General features: G+C 42.9%; 1 protein-coding gene across 1 annotated transcript in view; it reads right to left on the bottom strand.

The window, feature by feature from the left end:
• Positions 1-22,438, bottom strand: part of MAGI1 (membrane associated guanylate kinase, WW and PDZ domain containing 1) — a 360,601-nt gene that overhangs the window by 44,041 nt on the left and 294,122 nt on the right. Inside the window, exons 8-12 of the mRNA XM_075713622.1 lie at positions 19,482-19,539; positions 17,014-17,126; positions 15,888-15,980; positions 11,973-12,155; positions 10,255-10,875 (exon numbers count right to left, since the gene is read on the bottom strand). Of these exons, the coding sequence (XP_075569737.1) occupies positions 10,255-10,875; positions 11,973-12,155; positions 15,888-15,980; positions 17,014-17,126; positions 19,482-19,539 (1,068 nt within the window). The remainder of the gene's footprint in view (positions 1-10,254; positions 10,876-11,972; positions 12,156-15,887; positions 15,981-17,013; positions 17,127-19,481; positions 19,540-22,438) is intronic.

Here is a 22,438-nt window from a genome sequence, read left to right on the forward strand (position 1 = left end):
TGTCCAGTCCCAAACCCCCTCTGCTCAGCTGGCTGTCCCGTGGCATCGCCATGTGGGTACCGAAGGGCAGCAGCACCTCAAGGCCAATCTCATGTCCCTCTCCAACCTCAGCACGGAGGACACCGGTAGAGGAGAAACCATATTTTGCTATTGTCACATCTGTATTTATCCTGCTCAGCGAGGGTGTTTGTCTTCAGACTTATCACAGCGCTGTTACAAGGTGTAAATCCACATGCTCAAACCTGTGTGGCTTATGGCAGATTCTCGTATTTCACATTTGGATAGCAGCCTGCACAAGGGGGACACCTACAAATAGGGCCCTCTTGGCGTTAGTTTGATGTTGCTATTAATAAATAACATCCCTTAATAATAAGCTAATATTTACAGAATGCTTAGCCAGATTCAGAGCTGGGGGGTGTGCATGCCCACATGGTGCACTAAAACAGAAAATCCTTACTAGCGGACAATGGTTTTGCAGACGTTTTCACAAAATGTAACTATTAGATTTAAAATACAGTTTTCTATTAAAATAAATCAGTAACTCTATACTTCCAAGTATGTAACTGTACATACAGCATACAGCAACTAACCCTTAAGGGTGAAGATGGAGTCAAAACTTCTGGGGACTGATACCTGCCACATCCCTACCAACATTACCTTCATGTGCCACCAGCCACAGGGCCCTGACCTGCCCCAGCACCCTCAGCCAGCTGTGTCATCTCCCTGAAGCTCAGCCTCCTCTACCAAATCTGTCTGGTCTACAAGCCCTGCCAACTTCTCAAGTCCAACTCATGGTACATTGCAGCTCTTCTGGCACAGAAGACACAGCTTTAACAGGGTCTTAAGGCTGGTATGGTCGTAATTACTATCACCATCACAAAAATAGGTCCATCTGACCAAGAAAAAATAATCATGAAAATGAATAAACATAAAATCCCAATGCAGAATGGGAAAAAAACCTTAAATTCAGAATACTTAGAGACATGAGCATAGATATTTAAAAACAATCTATCTCAGAACAAAACCATTGACTAGTCCATTACAAAGCCATCCTTCTTCCTCAGTTTTGCCCACCTGCTATTGCTTTTAATGACTCTCCAAATGTATTTAATTACAGTGATAAACAAAGACCTCTCTTGGATTTCTGATACCTCATTAATTCTGTTACGACTGGTGATTATAACACCAAATCAGGGCAGCAGCCACTGCACCTACCTGCAACGTGGCTGATACAAACTCATTATTTACAAGCACAGGCACACCAAAACGCCATACAGGCAGTATGTAAGGGTAGGAGGAAAAACTGGGTGGAATAAAACAACTCCTTGCTGCACAGCTCCAAGTCTGCTCCATTTCCTGCTTTGCAAATCCTGATGAAGATGTGGGAGGCACATCTCTAGCTAAATCTGCCTTATCTAATGCATAGTATTAGGTTCTGCTGTGCCACCTTGTGTTACATCACATCACATTTGATATAAAACAACAGTGCGTGGGTTTGAGTTGCTCCACTTATACCACTTCAGTATTTAATACCAAAACCAAATCAAAACATAAGGAGAAAAAAAAAAGCCAACTTTCAAAACCTCAAGCTAGGGAGAAAAAAAAAGCCTTTAGGAAGAATTTCAGAGCTCTCATCTTTCATTTGCTAAGCAACCTCCTGTTTTGTTCTCATCTAAGAGCCTACTGCTTTCTGCAAGATAAGGTGGTTCATGCAATAAAACACCCCGATGGGAAGATTTCAGACATTTTTTTCTTCCAGCATTCAGCAAATGCTTTGGCTTTCTTACTGATTTTAAAGCAGATCTAGATTCCCTGCCACAGAAAGGCAGCCATGTGCATAACGTGCACGCCACCTCTACTGTGCTGTCAGCATGCGAGATTATGCAAAACTGACATTATTTTGTTATTCCAAATACGTTAATTGTTCACCTCCTTAACAATTAAAGTACAGGTTTCCTCCTGGCCTTAAAGCATGCTTTGTGAAATATCTCAAAACTTCAGGCAATTATCTCAGCCCTTGAAATTAATGCAAAATGTGTAACAAAATGCCAGGCAATGAATCAGCAGCTGTTCTATCCTATTTTACCCTTCCGAGCGACTCTGGAGCTCAGATAAGACATACATCTGGGGGACACAACCTATAGCATAGATAGGCCACACAACCGCAAAAATGCATGGCAACTGATGTAAAACTAATGCTGACCCAAAAAGCAGATTTCACAGGCATCTCTTCATTTGCTTACTCATTTCTAGAAGAGAATCGGTGCAAATGGAGTTAATGAAGGGTAGCTGAGGGGAAAACACTTGTGCCTCAAATGACTAACAGATTAGTGTCATCACTTTGCATGTATCACACCAGCAAGAGCTGAAAATTCTGCAGGCAATTAAAATGTACACATACCAGCGATGCTGATTCTCCTTTATTATCAGAACTGTAATATTATAAAGCTGTTGTCTTTGGAATCAGGTGCTCATATGCCAATGTGCTTTTTTGGAGTTTCTTAGCCTCCCAGGGTTTAGAAAAGGCAATGGGACGTGAATATTAGAGGCTTGAAATAAAAAGACAGAAAGAACTCCAATGTAGTACTTTTATATCTGGAATTTTGTGAGCTTAATGGAGGATTTTTAAGGGCTTGGGCTTTTTGAGGTTGATATTTGAATTTGTTGCTTACTATTTCAACTGGATGCCTTGCATTGAGAAACTCCAGCACGACCTGGTAATGCTAATTAATTAGTTCCCATAAATGCACTATTTGTATGAACATTAGTAACGCACATCAAACTATTTGGTGTCTGAACAAGCTACCAACAATTACCCTTTGTGGCTGCAGGCATTTGTAAGCATCCAAAACCTTGGTGAAACCGTGCTGCTTCCTGGAGTCTAATGGGAGCCTTGCCATGGACTTCAGCAGCACCAAAAATTTCCCCCTTCACGTTTTTGGTAAGCAGAGTTATCCCAAACCTTGCAAATTCGGATCATCAAAAACAAACGGCTAATGTCACTAAGATTAACACCTATAAAGCACTTTGAAGGAGAAAAACACTGTGTAATCCCAAAATATTACATTATTTATAAGACGACCTGATTTTAAATGTTAAGTTCGGCTTATTTTTATCACAAAGAGAAAACAAGTTCCTGCTAGCTTGCTTTACAAAACCAATTACCAGTGATCAGTGTATGGTGCTGCATAACAATACACAGCATTGTCCCAAAAAGGCGTATCTAACACTCCGGAGCTGTTTAGAGGAAAATTAACTTGCACAGTAGATTGAAATACATGCACATAAGCAATTCTAATAAGGGGTATGAACTTCAAACTTCTTATTGAAAATATCAAAATTATCAAAATGTGTAACATTTCCTTTATTTCATCTTTTCCTGACTTCAACTGATTTTTGCATCTGCTCCTTGATATACTAGTCCCTAATCAGAATAAGGCTGCAAGAGAATAGTAAATGTGACATCAAACTTGCTTTAAACTTGCTTTAAGGTCTCATCAGCTTTTTTTGGCCTCGTTAGACTATAATTTCACTTAACAGAGAAAAGAGAACAACACAGAGTGACTTGGTGGTTTGGGAAAAAAAAAGCAGCTACTCCCAGCTAACGGTTCCCCCAGATCTGCTCCTTCCCTGCACATAAGTCATACGTTTTAGGAATGTATTTTTACTAGGACTGTCTATTTTCAGAAAATGGAAAAGTCACATTGCAAAACATTTTAAAAACATTTCATTTCTAATGCAGTTTGTAGACCAACTTACAAACTTTACTAATCTGATTCCCTTCTTCCCAGACAAAACTCTTTAAAGGAAACAGTAACAAAAATAAACAAGAGGAAGCAACTGAAGACAGATTTTTAAATGCCAAATGAGATTCCCAATTTAATCAGGAAATCCATAACTCTGGAATTATGAGTAATAACCCTGGAATACAAAGTAATGAACTTGAAAAATAAATCTTGGCATTACACAGGGACATACATTTCTTTAAGTATACTATGATTCTGATTTTTTAAATATAACTTACTAACAAGTGATGGGTGCCTATGAGCTATCAAAAATATCCCCCCCACCTGTTATTTCTGGATGGTATTATTTGTACGACAATACCAGTTATTTTTCAGTGTACAGCTCAAAATAACCTATACTGAGTGACAAATTGCTGAGAGATTCAACAAACAGGTTTGTTAGGAGATACCTGAGGAGAAGGTACTGGGAGCTTTGGTAGCTCCCAGTTGGTGGTTGACAGACGGTAAGGCAAGGAAAAAAGAGGTGACTTGAAATGGGATTTTCAAAAATGTAGAGGTCAGTTGAGCGCACCAGATGGTAGAGAGGAATTAGATCTGCTCCTGCTCCGGGTGAGGGAAGAAGCTGCCACAACGTGGTGGGCTGGGGAGTAGAGTAAGAAAACCAACCATAAAGGTGGCATGCACGATGATGGGTACCGGCAGCTCTGTGCTCAGAGAGACAGGGTTCAGAGGGGTTCCTATGGATCCAAACATGGGACAAAGACCCCAGTATAATGCTCCGCTCCCTCTGTATTAGGAACTGCAAACACTGCTGGAAATGGTGAACTTTTCTTCTCTTTCCAGAAGCTTTGGCACAGGCAAACACACTCTGTGGTAACGGTCAGATGATTCCCAGGTTGTAATTTTTGTCCTAAACGTAGTTTGGACTCACTTTTTCTCTAATTCAGCAGCTGCTAAGACAGTTTGAAATTTTCTGGCAGCTAGATCCTTAAGTGGCACGACTTTCAACTCACTGTTCACTGCAAGCCTAAAGGGCAAACAGAAGTGAGTGGCTTGTTCAAAAGAGTTCGAGTCTGCACTGAATAGCTGATTGCAGCTCTAATTACCATGGTTTTACACCATTAGGGATAGCAACTGAAAAGGAGCTCTAATTCCAGCACTGTAAGAAAGTGCTTTTTTTTTTTTTTTGTTTGGCTCTCACCACTAAGTGATCCATTTCCAACACTTCTGGTAAGGACAGGAAGGGAAAATTTCATGTCCATGGTGGGAGAGGATCTTGATAAACAAGTACAAAGACAATATTTTTGCTTATAAAATTCAGACTGATAGGTGTTTGTGGTGGGGCAGAGGATGGAGTAGTGAGGAGACGTCCTCTGAATCCTGCAGTTAGTAACAGACTTCACTCAGCTCAGATATTTAATGCTCAATGCCACTGCTCATTTATGCCTGAGCCCTGTACTTTGACACTCTAGATCTCAAAAAGCAATCTGATTTCAATTATACTGTTTTAATGTGCTTGCAATTATAAGTCGTTATGATATATTGTTTGTAAAGTTTTCCAACTGTGTCTAAAGGATCTTGTAACTCTCTCTACCCTGGCTGCGGGGAGCCTGAAGCTGCAGCAAGCAGCGTAAAGAAAGACACGTATCTTTCTATTACTATGCAATGTTTCAATGGCATGGACGCAAGATAAATAGAGAGGAAAAAAAGATGTCCTTCCATTTTAGGCTACAGAAAGAGTCTTCAAGTCCAGGGCAGTTGACTCTAGCATGCATTTTCAGCACAAGAAGGAGGAGTTAACTCCTTTCCGTGGGAAGTGTCAGGGGTTAATTACCCTCACATGCCAAGAGCATCACCGGAAGAGCAAGGGAAGGTCCATCTAGCTAAGGAGACTGAACAGGTTTATTGCTTTAGAGCTTTGTCATTTCATTCCATTGCTGCAAATTTTTATTGTAGTTATATGCATCACAAGGACCTTCTTAAGACCACTGAGACAAGGACCAAATGAGCAGGATTACTGCGACAAACCTCTCCCCACTTCCACCTACCTCATTGCTCCCCACAAACACCTTCCATTCAATTGAACCATGAACAGGGAATCGAGAATGGACTTTGCTTTTACATGGAGGTAAGACTCAGGCACCCACTGACGGACATTTCGACAGGTGGATGTTGCACTGCTGCTTCTTCCCATAAAATACATTTAGTTTTGAAACTCTAGCATATATATCACATATTTTTCAGACGGTGGATTTCCATTCCCCAGTTTAATGGGAATTTGGCACTCGGGAAAGCTATTAGAAACTCCACTGATTTGCACATGACATGTGAGTGACATTTCACCTGCATGCTTTTACTTTGATCTGGAGCAGTGGGAACACATCTTCAAGGGGATTACGTAGATCAGGCTCAAGGTTTATGCTATTTTCGACCTTCCAGTGAATAAAGATGCTAGTGAGCACTGTGAAAGCTTTGAAGGGAAACTGTCCATTCAAACCTGCATGAAAACAGCTCAGCTTAATTCTTGTAATTGAATACAAACTAATTACAATTATTTTTGGATGACCTGAACTGAAGACTGACCTTAAAAAAAAGGGGGGGGAAAAAGGGAAAAAAAAATCCTCTTTAATCTGAGGTAATTCACAAAATATATAAGTATAACATACAAATGTTCTCACTGAATCAAATGTTAGATCTTAGCGACTCCAGAAAATAGAGCACAGTAGTTTTGCAGAATAACTTGTTCTGAAACGGCCCCCCACCTGCCCCAGCATAGACACAACTCCCAGAATAAAAGTCCCTTGGGAAGCAGGGAAATTATTCTGACAAAATGTTGCTTTTATTATGAATAGAATCTGTGCAGAATGGAGAGGTATTTGAGAATTGCTTATTTCAGTTGATTACTGTGCGTAGACAAGACTTCAATGACAAATGGATTTCAAGTGGCAAATATTATTACCTTCTTTCTTTGCTTTTTTTTTGAGAAAAGTACTTTATGTACTTTGTAGGTACAAGGTTAAAAGAACCTTTTCAGCTACAAATACTCAAAATAAAGGTGTGCCTTTTGTGGCCTTATTAACAATAATTCTTTAAAATAACTGAAATGTGTAATCACATTGTGCAGTGCAGGGACAAAAACATATGCTTCATTCTGCATTTTGTAACCAGTAGCGCTGGTTTACTTTCAGGTACCCGGCCCTTGAATGGTCCTGCTGGGTTATCGTCTCCTCTGCTGTTGCAGGCACCATGTCACATCCCCTTCAAACATACTGAGTTCACCTTCAGGCAGCAAAGGCTTCACACCTCCTCCAGTTTGACTTATGGGCTCTAATGGGTTGGCACTTTCTTCTTATTTATAGTTCAAATTACTCATGGCCGAACAACACCCAGTTGTTCTTCAGCCAAGATCTCTCTTCAGTTTAAGTATCTCCTGTCTCTCCTACCTAATAGTTAGAGACAATAATTCCATCCTCTCTGTCCATTCATTTTGCTAAGCAAAAGCAGCTTTTCCAATCTGGTCTCACGTACAGCCCAGTCAGCTCCTCTGCACCCTGCCTCCGCTCGGAGTTCATCCTTCCTGGACCTCTCAAGTGCTGTAGTCCAAATCATGAGGTATGCTCAGTGAGTTTTATCCAGCACTATGTATAGGTGAAATAGGAAAACAACAGCAATAATACAATTAAGGCCTAGAGGCGGGAGGAGGAAGGGGAAAATAAAAAATTAAACCAGAACGTAGATAAGGCAATTTTTCTATGGGGCCTCTGGAACGCAAAACCTCAATGACCTGACGCTGTCCCTCTCTTAATGTATTTATCCCCCGCCCCAACCTTGTACGAGTCCTGCAAATGATTTTCAGATGACACGTGAGCAGCTGAGCACACACAGGGGGCATTTCAGCTTCATCCTTCCTGAAATCACCCTTCTGTTCCTCACTCAAATGCAATGGCAGGACTCGTCCGCTCGCAAAAGCCAGCGCTTCATCTGAATACACTTCACAGTAAATATTTTACAGGCTGCTCTCAGCCGCTGTGGGTTTGCATTTTAACAATTAAACCTCAGTGTTGGGAGTGCACCAGTAGCTTGGAGCAGGCAGAGCTTTTCCCATATATTACACATCTCTTTGATATTTTTCTGCCTGATTAGTAATCACTTCTGACAAATCCTTTCGACAGCTCTGAACACCAGCCTTAGTGTTGCAGGGATGCTTCACGCAAAGCCTGACTGAATGCAAATGTTAGGCTAATGCAAGGATGCCTGACAGCATCTGAGCATTTTCTTCACTGGACACCAGAGGGAGGAGGAGGAAAGGACAACTGACAGTGAAGCTAAAGAAGAACTGCTTCAAGAGCCCTGAAGGAGCTTATCAGACACCGGAGCCAAATACATTTCTGTAATTGGCCCAAAATAAAAAGCGGCACCTTGTCTGTGGATGGTACTTCTGATAAAAGACTTGGCAGGGGTAACACAAGGTAAATTTACGGGAGAAAGGACCCAAGTGCAGCAGCACTGAGTGCCAGGTGCATTTTAGCCAGCAGCATCTTACAAGCTTTAAACAAACCCGACTGTTTTTGATGCTGGGGCTAGTATCGCTGTCTGTATTCTGCTTGGCTTCTGTGCCACAGCTTGTGTGCCTTTCAGTCCAGCCTTCTGGAAGTGAAGAAGAACATGTTTCAATGATTAACCGTGGATCCAGGGCCACCACAGTTTCTGAGTCCTGTACCGTGGGAGCGTGAAATTTGGAACTGCAAGTGCTCTATACTGAGATGGAAATGTCAGGACCTTGAAGGAGGGAGGGAGGCAGTTCAAGGAGATTGATATGGTATCTATCTAGGAAGGTGATAGCAAATGCTTAACATGTGGTTAGTATCTTGATTAAATAAAAAAAAGATGAGAGAGATTCAGCAAGATTACCAGGGAACTATTTACTACCTTATTAAAACTATCCTTTTATTTCCTCATCAAATCTTTTCATTATGCCTTCAAGGCATAAGGAGGATTATTAAATGTCAGCCACAATTCAAATAATTAATGTATGGTGTTACCAGATATATATGCTCTCCAGAAGGATTAATAATAGCTGCTATTTTTCTTCCAACTATATTTTATCCATAATACATATATTAATCATGAGAACACAGTGCATTTTTTAAACCTCTCCAGTACTGAAAGTCTTTAAGGAACTTACACTTTGAAAATTGGAGAATTCTTAATATATTCTGTTCTTTACTTTTTAATTTACTACAAAAATACAAAAACACAGTAAGCACTTGGAAAGGAAGGAGTATAAGAAAGGCAGTGCTTTCTCCAGAGCCGCTATTAATTGCAGAATCAATGTCCTCAATTCCTTGAAATAGGTCTTTAAAACAACAAACCAAAGTTGCAAATTCAGAAAGCAGCTTGTCCCCCATTAAAACAGACTGGTTTTTGTTACTAACTTCCCACAATCAAAACACTTCAGAAAAGGCATCAGAAAAGTACTTTTGTATCAACCACTTCTCCCAGGACTGGCTGGGGGCTGTGTTCAGCACCTACTTGTCAGCTTAATTCTGTCTCTGCAGCATGCTCGGCCCTGCGAGGTGCTGAGCACCAACGTGCATGTTGTCCAAAAAACTGCAGCATGGGAAAGGGAGCACAGCGGGGCCGAGGCTTTACCCCTCTCAGATCCCCGCTGCCAATGCCAGAGCAGAGAGAGGGAGAGCTGACCCCGCTGCTCTTGACTTTGCACTCAACAGCTGACGTGGACTTTCCCTGCGAGCTTGACACTAACTCTTCCAGTAAGTTTAATCCACAGACTAAAAGTGTCCTACCTCAGATTATGTTACACTTACTATGCGCAGGGAAAGAGTTCCTGTGGTGGACTGACCCCACTGACAGGTTACCTACCATACCTGCTCCCATGCGGGCTGCAGCCATACTGCCTGTAGGGTGTTTTTTGTACCTGGCTGGTGGCCTCTCTCAGCAATGCAACCAAAAACGAGCTCAGCTCCCTACTGTGCAGCAAACAAACATGTGCAGAAGTAACATTTCAATTGCTTACAACTTCTCTCCTCCACTCCCAACTGTATCCCAGGTGTAACCCTCCCACAGTGAAAAGTCATTGGATATCTGATTTTGAACACTGCAAATTACAGAATGTATTACCAGCCTCTTGCATCTCCCAAAACAGCTCAAGAAATGTCTGTGTTATATTTAAAATAATTTTTACGAGCATGAGATCAGGGTTTGTTACGGAAGTAAAGGTGTAGCCATACCACCCTTTTGTGCATTACCAGAAGACGTGTGCAGTGCATGTGCGCATGGGAACTACGTGCACGTTCCCCCCAGTGCAGCATCAAACAATAAATAATTTTAACCATCTATGTGACCTGACAACTGCCAACTTGGGGCAGTTCCTACACCTCAGGACATAAACCATTTCTAGAGAAGCTTAGGAGAGCAGGTCTTTCATGACATGCATTTTTTTTTTAATTTCAAGAAGAAATATTTTAAAGCCATTTTGAAGACTTACCTCCTCGCTGCACCAGCAATGTGACTTCGCTTCCCTTAGGACATTCAATCAGCATATCCACCACCTGGTTGTGAGTGAGGCTCTGCACGTTCTTCTTGTTGACTTCAACTATAAGATCGCCCTCCTTCAGGCCGCGGCACCGTGGGCTGTCCACGATTTGTTTCACTCTTTGGCCGCCCCCACCGGGGCTGTCTGCTATAGTAAACCCAAAGCCCATAGGCCCTTTCACTATATGCACAGTTATGAGTTCAGGTTGTGTTGCTATCGAAGATGCCAAAGAGACCGTGTCATTGGGGTAACCATGGGGTCCGTTGGAAGAGACCTCAGCCGGGCTGCTGGGTCTTGCTTCCTTTGTGCCATTTACTTTCCCTGTTTTACTACTGTGGCTCACTGGGGAGTCGTAATTTTCCTGCCCGTTCACAATGATCGGCTCTTTGTCCAAAATTGCCACAGACGTAACCAGGCTTGTGTTGGGATCATCGGGATCAAAGGGCAGGGGATAGCCTCGGCACAGTTCGAGGTCCACGCTGGCACCGATGGGGATGGATTGGAAGATTTTCACAACTTGAGCATGAGTGTGCCCCAGCACACAGGTATCGTTCACGCTGACTATGACGTCCCCTGCAGAGGACACAGACAGATATACCAAACACATACATGTTGTGAACCCCGGGAAGGTGAGGACTAGAGCCTGCGAGCTGATCCGCAGCATCTACAGGTACTGCTCACAGGTAAATAGTAGCATTTAAGTACCTTTGCAAGGAAAAGGAGTGGTGACACTTGGGCAAGCAACAACTATCTGTACATAATGGATTCACTGCATAAAGCCTTTAGGTACATAAACGTTTTTGAAAGTGAAAATGGAATTGGCTTATGCAAAAAATGAATAAATTCAAATGATGGTATACAGCCCATTTAACAGTTATTTCGAAGCCCGGCTCTCACTGTTACACACTGTGCTACACTGACATATGATAGAAACAAAACTGAGAGCACATGAGAGCTATAACAGAAGGCTCTCAGATACCAACTGCTCAAATACGGTGCCACGTGTCATGTCGCAGACACGCTTTGGCCTGAAATCTAGGTATCAATTAAGGTATGATTCATTTTTTCACACCGGGGCTGCAACACAGAGATGTTTAATGTTGTGATGTTCCACCTGCGAGTGAGGAGTTGTGACCTCAGGTGAATCCTACCAGGATTTCACCACGCTGGGCCGGATCTCTGTCAAAACAAACTGGCCCTTGGTGCCTCCATACAGGGAAATGTAAACTAGCCCACTCCTCTGCCCATTCCCTGGGAGTAGCTTTGGAGAGGGGGTGAGTGGCATGGCAGATATAAAACACACAGCGACAGAGCCCTACAAAAATACCACAGCCATTGCCACAGCAGGGCGCAGTAACCCACAGCCTGATGCGGGACCCTACGACCACCGACTCCTCTCTGCAGGTCAGTGTGGGGACAGCAGGAGCTGGCAGAGCCCCAGCTGGATATTTTGACACCTGAGGTGAATTTCCAGCATATGAAGTGCCTTGCTATAAGATTTTGAACATATCCCTCAATGTATCTCACTTCCTTGCTTGCTGATTGGAAAGCTGAACGCCTTTCCCCAAAAAAGGGATGAGGACTAAAGCTCTTTATGAATTGCACATAAAACCAGCTGTAAAAACATAAGCCAAAGTGGTGGTGGTGATTTTGATTTAAAGCATCAGTACCTGTTTCCATTTTGCCATCCAGTGCTGCAGGGCCGTCAAGCACCAAACTTTTGATTTGAAGAAATTCATCTGGCTCATCCCCTCCAACGACGGTGAAGCCGAAACCCCTGCTGCTTTTCCTTAGCTTGGTGTGGATGAACTTCCCTTTCAACTCAGAAGGGTTTCGTGTAAAAAAAGGTTTTCCTGTGTAGGAAGTTTGGAAAATCTATAAACAGGCAGGCAAGAGTGTTTGATCTGTTTTTGTTCTACCCCTCCCTGCTCTAACAAGTACACGGACAAACACAGCGGTGTGCTGGGACGGGACTGAACTTCACTCCAGCATCCTCTCACCTCATTGCACTCCACCTGTCCCCTGGATCCAATCATGCAGTAAAAAGAGTGAGCAAAACCTGGTGCTTTGTTAGCTGTGGTTGTGCACAGCAAAGCCCCAAGGCTACAAAGGGGAAAACACGCTGCTTTAAGGAATGGAATACATTAAAGCTGGCAATGCTGGCTTAGATAGGCGTCTTATCTCTGGCCTGAGGTGTTATACCCACCCCAGGAAGGATGGACGGGGACAGCGCAAATGCCTCCTACAGAAGGAGTCTGCAGTAAGAGTTTCTGCAGAAAGGAGTATCATTATGTTTTTCACCACTTGGCTTTCTCCCAACCCACCGAGCAAAAAGCAGCTTCTGAGCTGTGGCAAGACACTGCGTAACCCTTTAGGATACACCCCCCCTCCCCGCCCCACCATCGCGACCACCCTGTGACCTCCTCTGGTGAAAAAGGGAAGGGCACTGATGTTCTTCAGACACTGTTTGAAGTCTTTCCTCTTTCCTTTCTGCTCCTTGCCTGTTGTGGATGAAACCCTGCTGTTGTGAAGTACGGATCAAAGGGCGGCCCGGGACCAGAGCGGCTGTGCTGGAGGGCTGTTAGTGCTCTCTGGGAGCACAGTTAAGAGGGAACAAGGTACTCCAAAGACAAAAGTGCATCCTTGCAAAGCATGTTGCACAGGCTTGGAAAAGGAATCACAGTTGCTGTACTTCACAGTGCCAACACTAAACACCTTTGCACTTTTAATTGTTTTAATGCTTAGAGGGGAAAAGACTGTGCCACTAAGCCCTCTGGTGACAGCTCCAGGATCAGCAGCGTGCATCACAGCCAGGAGAGCTGGCATACTTTCAAAAACTTCGCCAGCATTGCCATGGGCCTCTGTTCAGAAAGGAGACCTTGAGGGAGAGTGAGGGGATTTGAGACTTGTAAGCCTTTGACTAGGGGAAAAAAAGTATATTTGAAGATTATTCATGAGGGGGCAGTGTGAGGACTTGCAGTCTTCTGCCTTTGAAGGGTAGCACAGGAACATGATAATCCTGCACACTGTGGGCAGATGCTCTGCTCAGACCCCAAGCTGCAAAAAAGCCCTGACTATCAAAGTGCAACCCAACCTCTCAGGTAACAAACACGGCTGAGAGGCAGCATGCAGTGGGGCTTGGTCCTGTGCTGATTTCTGGTTCAAAAGACAAGCAGAACAAACACAGCTTGCTAGCGTTTGCCTACAAATACAGGGTGAACTTGCTCTGTAGTAACAGGACAGCAGCACCACAGGCTACGTCCCACCTACAGCATTTGGGAAGGGATCACATTTTAAATGAGTCCATCTACAAAACCCCAGCTGGGAGATCGGTGCCAGGGGCACAAGGAGGGGTCCGTGTGCCCGTGTCCCCACCAGCAGTGCCATCAGTGGGAGAGATGGAAACCCCTGGGCATAGGGTAGGGAGACAGGGAAGCTGGAAATAGCTGCTGCAAATGGAGAGCAGGAGAAGGAGCAGCACTGAGAAAGGAAGAGGAAGGAATGAAAGAGAGAAGGAGTCATCAGCAGGTACCAGGACATGTCACTCAGAGTGGTGCTGAGACAGGCTATTCTCCTGTAATGTTACTGCAAAATTTTGTGGCTGCAGTTGGGAGTGGGTGGAGAACTGAGTGAGGCTTCTAATGTCATCCCCTGCATGACGGGTCCTTTGCACTGCCATGCATGGACACTTGGGCAGCCTTGCTTCAGCCTGACGGCCTGTCACGGGCAGAGGTGGCATTCACAGATGTCTCCCCGAGGAAGACCAGCTGTTTTGGGGCACTCTGATGAGGTGCCTAACCCCAGATGCCTGGTGGTCAGGGTACCATCCCCAGACCTCCCGTGTTTTTCCTTGCTGCAAGTCTGGATTACTCTAATGTACTCTAATACCCCTCAGGAATGTGCTGGGGGCTTTGTGCTGTTAAATTTCACGTCTGTTTTGGAAGGGCTGATCTGCTGCCACCTGCAGCAGAGAGCACTCCCTGGCTCTTCATGGCAGCAAAGGCAGCCCGGGACAGCAGCACCCTTGCCAGGCACACCTTTGGACACCACGGCTGACCTGCAGAGTATGGGAGTATTTCCCAGCTCCTGAGGCCAGCCTCCCCCCGGCTGCTCCCAGCCCTGTCAGGATGACGTGCTCCAGGCAGACTTCCCCTCTCTCACCTTCCACAGCCTCTGGTTCCTGCAGGCTGGGGCAACGCCATTCGCTTGCTATGCAATTTAGATGTAGCCAAAGATGAAGCCTACTTACAACCACTTGTAACCAGAGAGCACTTGTACTGCAACAGGTATGAGTGGAACTCTCTGCCCTTGCTGGCAACCTGATCTGGCAATGTTTCAGCTCATGCTGCAAATTCAGGAACAATTCATGTCCTGTCTGGCTAGTTATTTAAGATGAGCAACTGGTCTGTGAGCAGTTGGCTCTACACAGACCATTGACACTAATAAATAAGGCTGTAATAGCCCAAAATACTTGTACACATGTACAACTCCAAAGTAGGTTTGCAGTATTTAGACCTATTATCATTCCCTCCTCATGCAGAGCTTCCCAGAGGAGCTTCAGCTCAGATTTTTCAGAAACACAATGTAATTCACCCCTAAAATGTGGCCAAGGTGCTTGTGCCTCTCCGCCCTCTGTTACTACAGAAAGTCAGATTCAGCATGGAGGCCTGGTTGCTCTGCAAAGCTCTTCAAATGGTAGAGGATATCCCTTTTCTGGTGTTCCCCCCAGCTCCTATCCCCCCAAATTTTCATTTGGATTCAAGGCACACAAAAAGGAAAATCCATAAAGTTGCAAACCAGACTCATTCATGGCAATACCAGAACCTAGCGGCTCAGATGTCACAAATGCAACCAAGACACCCAAGCTCTCCAAAACCAAGGTCCTGCCAAACAGTGCCAACAACCTATGCACATCACAGCTCCCAGACATGTTGACCAGTTTCCAGGGCTCTTAAACTACTTCAACTTGAAACTCTACCTGCCCATGAATGCAGACATGGGGTGACGTTGGCTTTGGCTCGAAAACTAAAACAAGACCATGTTAATGCATGTCTGTGTCTTAATCACAGTGCAACATGGTGAGATTTTGTGTTGCTTTTTGGGAGGGGATGTTGACCTATTAGAACAGAAAGAAACCTCTGCACTAGATTTTATTATAAGAGCCACATTCTAAACTCAGTAGAGTTTAGAAGGTGTAAAAGCCTAATTTTTGCATATCCATACAGCTCTTTGGAAAAGGGTCTTCTCCTACTTGCACTTGCATCCACTGCAGTTGCTGTTAAATCCCACCCATGTTGTAACTCACATTTTCACCATGCCTTTTTAAAGACTTGGAATGCTACATAGAGAATTGACATAATCTTTTTTTGATGCAGGCCATCTCATTTGCCTCTTGCATTTGGTGACAAATGTGGTCTCAAAACAACTATTCTCAAAAATCTATGGGAATTCAGATAAGCAGGCACGTTCCCAGGTGTGTGACAATAGTCATGGAGATACTCCCTTTGCTGGTGGCTGAGGGAATCTCATTCTCAGGAAAAAAAAACCTTGTTGCACTTTTACAACTGGTTTAACAAGGTTGTTACCTTGCACTGGTGCTTCCCGAACTGCCTCCTGGTTGTTTGAAACATGGTTTGGAGCAGCGGGTGGTGGGAGAGATGGACACTCCTCTGTCCATTCTAGAGAGGGCAGAGAGGGAAATGTTACTGGTTTCACAACAGCACTATGAGCTCCTGCACGTACACACACTGGAAGTGTGGGGTTCAAGCAGAGGAGATGAGATGCATGGCAAGAGAGGAAACAGTCACGGAGAGAGGGAATAAAATGAATGGGATGTTCAAAAATCAATTCTGGAGGACTCCCTATGTCCAGGTAAACAGATCTGTCTGCTGGGACATCCTACCTCACACTCAAACTTGGGACTTGATTTGCATCTAAGTAGTCTCAACATTTATATGAAATCTATTCCCCATGGTACTCATGGCATCTAAGTAGAAGAGCTGATGTTGCAGGCAATGGGGCTGCAGGAGGAATGTTGAAGCCTAAATTATTTTTCCCTTGGATAATAACTGTTGTGAAACAACTTGGTGTGAAAGCTACAAAGGTACCAAAACAAACCTAAATGCTACAGGCACCTCACTGCAGTTGGGCTGCATTTAAAGAAAAAAAAAAAATACAGAAACAAAGAAAAAAAAAGGGGGAAGGAGGAAAAGAAAAAAAAAAAGTGTTTTAAGTAATGAAATTACTTCAGATGTTAGAGCTTGACAATACCCAAAGGTCTTGGGTTAAGAAGTCTCTCATGCAGAGGGGTTTCTCTAGTGCGCATGTAAATGCCCACTCCTCAACTACTTTGAGAGCCTATGAGTCCCAGTGCAGACTGGAACAACACCAGCTACAGTGAGTAACTTGATGGAGCAGATTAAAGAGGAAAATATGTGTTTTAATCGTTTCTGGGAAGCCTAGGAACCTTCCAGAAATAGAGGACATTAAAAGAAAAACCTCTCCCCTTCAACAGGGGTGAAAGCTACTATGTTGAAGTGGTTACATGGTTTAGATTTTCTCTTTTACTGCGTCTTATGTGAAGGGCATACGCAACCTTTCCTATGCACGTCATTTTGCCTTTAAACGCTAAGGCCACAGAAGGAAGGACAAACACATTGGTGTGGTGCTGCCAAGGTGCGGGAGGGCACGTTCCCTCATGAAAACCCCAACCATCATGCCCTTGGTGGTGCCAACCTTCTGGTGGCTGTTGCTGTTGCTCAAGCTGTTTCTTCCTCTTTGCTTCAAGAACTGGGTTTTCATACTGTGTCTTCCGGTTGATGTGGCTGGAGATGAAAGAGAACAATAAATTAGGAAACCCTTTATGTGACAAGCAGGAATGACGGCCAGGCATGAAACTCCTCTGAGGAAAGGAGTAAAATACCAAACAAACCCAACAGCAGTGTATGCAGAGCAAGGCTCACCTAGTCGTGCCAAAAAGCATATTAGGGAAAACAAGCGGATTCCAGTATTGATATGATGTCTTGAATAGAAATGGCTAATTCCTTCAAATACATTAAAGTAGTGATCTATCTGTGAAAAATGAGATTAAAGCAGAAAAGGCACTCTGTCTGACTGCATTTTAAAAGATAGGCCCATATCATCCCTGCTTTAATCAGATTCCCAGAGGTGCAGTCACTCCCTGGCTCACTGAAGTAAAAAAAAAAACCAAAACAAAACAAAAAAAAACACAAAAAAGCCCAAAACCCAACAACTGGTAACATCTGTCAGCTATCTGACCAATGCACACTATTAACAGGGTGTCTTAAAAATACCTGCGGGGATGCTGGCTATGAGCTGAAAAGCTGGGCTCCAAATGGATCAAAATATATTCAGAATCAGCCACCAGCAAATACTCCCCGTAGAAACCAGCAGGTTTACAGGTGAAACTTCAGCTGTCCTCCTTGGAGGGCCATTAGGCTGCTTTTGACCTGTATCAGATGTTTAGAGCCAATAGTTCTTACCAATCTCAGGGAAAGGAAAAAAAAGTAGCCAAGCTCCAAACATGGCAGACAAGCAATGCACTCCGCCGAGGATTAACCATTTTATGAAACCAAATGACAAACACCAACCACAGATGCCAGGGTGGTGGGGACAAGTCTGGGGAGTCTCTCCAGCTGATGGCTGCCGTCGAGATGAGCTGCTCATCAAATGATCAAGAGCAATTTTTCAACAGCGATTTTGCTACAGCAGAGGAGCAGGCACACCTTAGAAAATTGTATTAGCTTAAAGCCCATCTTTGTATCCAATGCAAAGTTTACCATTAAGAACTTCCTATTTTACTGTCTCTTGGCCCATGTGTCTTTGGAAAAAAAAAAAAAACAACTACCAAACAACCACTTTTTCAAGTAATTACGATAGAAGCACTCTGGACAGTTATGTTCAGAATTTTTTCTGCTAAAGATCAATATTAAATTACTGGAAAAATATTTAACTAATCAAATAAAAACAAGTTAATGAGTTCTGTAAAAGATTTGCCATTTCAAGATATTGCCAGAAAGTTAAGAAAAAATGATAACTACTTTAAAAATTATATAAACTTTTTCATGACACAGTTGTTTCTGAATAAAAACTATTATGCAATAATAGAGTGTCTGAATTGGAAGGGATAGACACAAATGCTCAAATTGTAACCATCTTGCTAGCTTACAGATAGTAAGTAAAATAAACTTATGTCTTACTGCTGTTACTTTTCTGTTTAATTTCATCACTACGGAGTGCCACAAAACTAATGGACATGTATATATAAAGTGACAGGAAAAAATGCTGTAAAGACCTCTTGGCATGGCATTTAATAGCCAAAAAATATTCTTGGTGTCTATGGTAAATAAATGTCAAACCTTAATTACACAGTTTGCTACCCTTGTTTCCCTAGGCACAGATGGTAGGGTCAGAAATGAGCCAAAGCAGACAGAAACTGTATTCCATGTCTATTCTGAGGGCTATCATAAGCCATCCTACTAGACAGGAGTATACACATAATTAAAAATTCATTTTATGGGGTCAGTGATGAAACAAAACTCAGATCTCTGGTTTCCCAAGGGAGCGATCTGACATCTAGATAAAGAAGCAGCTGTTCTAATTCCAGAGAGAGTCCCATTAAACCTGTAAGTCTATTCACAACAACACAGCCTGATGCAAGAACCTCTGCCATGGCTGTTTGGTCACACAGGCTCGTCCATTCCTCCTTTTGAATGTTTTCTGCCTTGTAACTGAATTGGTGGTCTGCTTTGAACACTCATATTTCGATCACAGCACTATACAAAGGGGATTGAGCTCAGTTAATTTCAGACTTGTTAATTTTCTCTGGATAAAAGTATTTTGTGAGGTGCTGGGGCTCCTGCATGCCCTGACCCAGGGTGCTCCTGTCTCCCCTGAGCTCACCCCTGGAGCTTACCCGCAGTGTTCCTGCCTTCCTTGAGCCCACCTCTACCTCAGGGTGCTGCTGCCAGGCCCACCAGAGGATGGGGAACGGCAAGGCAGGTTCCCTCTCCCAGACCCTATGGCATCCCCTAGCCTGTATAGAGGCCAGGGTCTCCTCCTCCTCGGTATGAGATGCTACCAGCAAAGCACACAGACGGCTGCGGAGAAAAGCCTTCCTCCACCCAACAGCCACACCAGAGCCGGAGAGCAGCACTTACTCTACATAGTAGACACCATATACAGGATCCTCAATTTTCTCCCAACCAGCAGGCAACTCTGGAAATAGAAAAAGCATTACTGAAGCCTCCAGTGACGTTTTTTCTGACAGGTCCTGCTCAGCATGCAAAACTCACCAGTAGCTCAGACTTCTCTTTGAACACTTTTCAGAACAATTACAGCCTCCTTTTAAAGGCTGGCATAGTACGGCACCAACATCACAGCCTGTCCCACCAGGGCTGGGTTAGCAAATCAGTGGGAAGATGCCCGTGCCAGTCAAATTTAGATTTGCATTTTGCATTAAATGAACAAGTGATCAATAAATTTCCTTTCTGGGAGTGCCTCAAGTACCCTCCTGGTTTGACTGTCATGGCTCTGGATGGAGGCACAGCAGTGGAAGCCGATGCAGGCAACAGGCCAGAGGCATTTTAACGCCAGCATATGAAGATGGGTGAGATTATGGCAAGCAATTGTAGCACACTAACAGAAAGACCACTTCCATTTCCTTTACCAGGGCCGAGCCATTTATGCTCACCACTGCTGAAAAAAGTTTTTTTTCACTCCTTTCTTAGGGATTTACACCACATCGCTCACAGAATCATAGCATCGTTTAGGTTGGAAAAGACCTTTAAGATCATCCAGTCCAACCATTAACCTAACACTACCAAGTCCACCATTAAACCAATTAAGGGGAGAGTAATAACTAATTTCATGTTTGCTGGCTCGGTGGCTGACTTGTTTTTTAATGAAAGTAAAACTAGGAATCATTAAGGTTGGAAAGAACCTCTAAGATCATCAGTCCAACCATCAACCCAACACCACCATGCCTACTAAACCATGTCCCAAAGCACCACATCTACCCGTTTTTTGAACACCTCCAGGGATGATGACTCCACCACCTCATCCATGAGCCCAAAGCAAAAGTGCATCTTGAAACAGGACAAAGCGAGTTTAATGTAAACACCCGGCATATTGAATCCACCCAAGTGGGGCCGGCACACACAGAAGTATTTCACTGCATAGCACTTAATGTAAAAACACATATTGCCATAATCACATGTAACAGAGATTTCCTTTTTTAATCAGCATAATTAACAAAAAACAGTTCTGAAGATGAAATTAACATTTGGAAATGCATCCACTTTTGTTCCTGTTGATTTTCTACACTGCACGTAGTACTTTAACTATAATTAGAGAAGGTAATAAAATCACTTCAGCATCCAACTGAGAGTTATTAAAGCTGTATGTATTATTTAAGGGCCTGATCCTTGTCCCACTCATTTAAACACGATCTTCCCATTGGCTGTGGGTACTGAAACAATCACCCTATTAACAATACAGAGTGGTGTGTTTGTGTAATACTGTGAATCAACTTGAAAGAAGGCTCCACCACGCTATGGACTGTGCAAGTGTGGTCCTTGCCCCACAGACTCTGCACATTCATTTAAATAAAAATAGTAATTAAAAAAAAGCCAGTCAGATAACACAAGTTCAAATACTCCATGTGAAATAATTCCTCAAAATTTATCACTAAATTGACAAGACTGAGAGCAAATAATCTATGTTTGTTTATTATGAAATGCAAAGATTTATTTTCATTAATGGCATCAATGGCTGAGCCAATACAATCAACAATGGCCCATTAATTACAATAAGCATAACTATCTAGTTCTGCATTTATAGACTTCAGCCATGTTGCCATAAGGGTAGAAATATCTCCAGACTGGAGATGAACAGAATCTATACAAACACACATGGACTAATTACTCAAAGTTTATGTTTGTGTTCAGAATTGGCTGGAGATCAGATTAAATTGATTTTCATGGGTTTTGCTCCACATGTCCCTTATTTGCAGATATAAGGTAGATCTTCCATTCTTATAATTATTTTATCTTTATTGGGTTTAACATCTTTGGATTCCTTGAGACATAAGCAATTAAATGCAAGCCAGTGCTAACTTTTAGGCATGAAAATACTCCACAATTTTATCAGTAGATCCATCTGAAACGAATGCTTCAGAAACAGATATTCCGTTACACCGTGCAAGTGTATGTGAGAAAAAATTAGAAAGCTAGAGGCCAATCTTTAAAGTCTTTTCGCGAAGGGAACTTTTAGGTTTGCAAAGGAGTCCCATATGGTGAAAACACTGTGGGACTGGCTTAAAGAGTTTCAGTGCAATTAAAATAAGACCTAGCATACAATCAGGAAAATCACAAGTTGTGGCAGCCATTTAATTCTTTGCGCTATGGTGAAAGTAGAATGGTAAAGAGACCAAACTGGCATGGAAGAAAAAAAAAAATAATGGGGGAAGGGAGAAGTAAATGCACAAATGCCTTAAAATGAGTTTTTCCACAATTTTTCCTGCTAAATACCTTTTACCTATTTTGGACTACTAAGCATTTTTGATTTTTAAAGCTCAAAAACAAATGTTTTGCCTTGTTTTTGTTCACAAAAAGTTTTGGTATTAAATTTTATTTTTTCTTTTCTTTTAAAGAATTTTCATGGAAGGTCAGAAAACCAGCACTCTCCTAACCCCAAAAATGGTATTGTGTCAAAATCTGTCCAGTTTTCTAAGTCTGCAGCTTTCCATTTAAGGAACACATTTCTATGTTTTTGGAATTACCAATACGCAAAACTGCAGCTTTCAACATATTACTTGTTGATTATGTAGATGCACTTTCCAACTTCTAAAAGCCTCTGAAATTTCTCTAAAGCAAAAGGCAATATTCTCCATAGCCATCTTGTACAGTCTGGCTCCTTAGTGGCTTTAAATTATTCATCTCCCTTCTCTACCTCTCCTGCCAAACTGAAGATGACCCAGAGCATTAGATTTTACTACAAATACAAGATTTCCAAAACCATTTTGCATCATTAGGAGTCTGAGTGAGCTGTATGGCTTTTATCTTGGTACATCCATGCAGCACTGCAGTCTCAGAGCATTTGTCAGCAGGTAAATTCA

The sequence above is a fragment of the Pelecanus crispus genome, chromosome 7 (genome assembly GCF_030463565.1).
Source record: "Pelecanus crispus isolate bPelCri1 chromosome 7, bPelCri1.pri, whole genome shotgun sequence".
Taxonomy (NCBI): domain Eukaryota; kingdom Metazoa; phylum Chordata; class Aves; order Pelecaniformes; family Pelecanidae; genus Pelecanus; species Pelecanus crispus.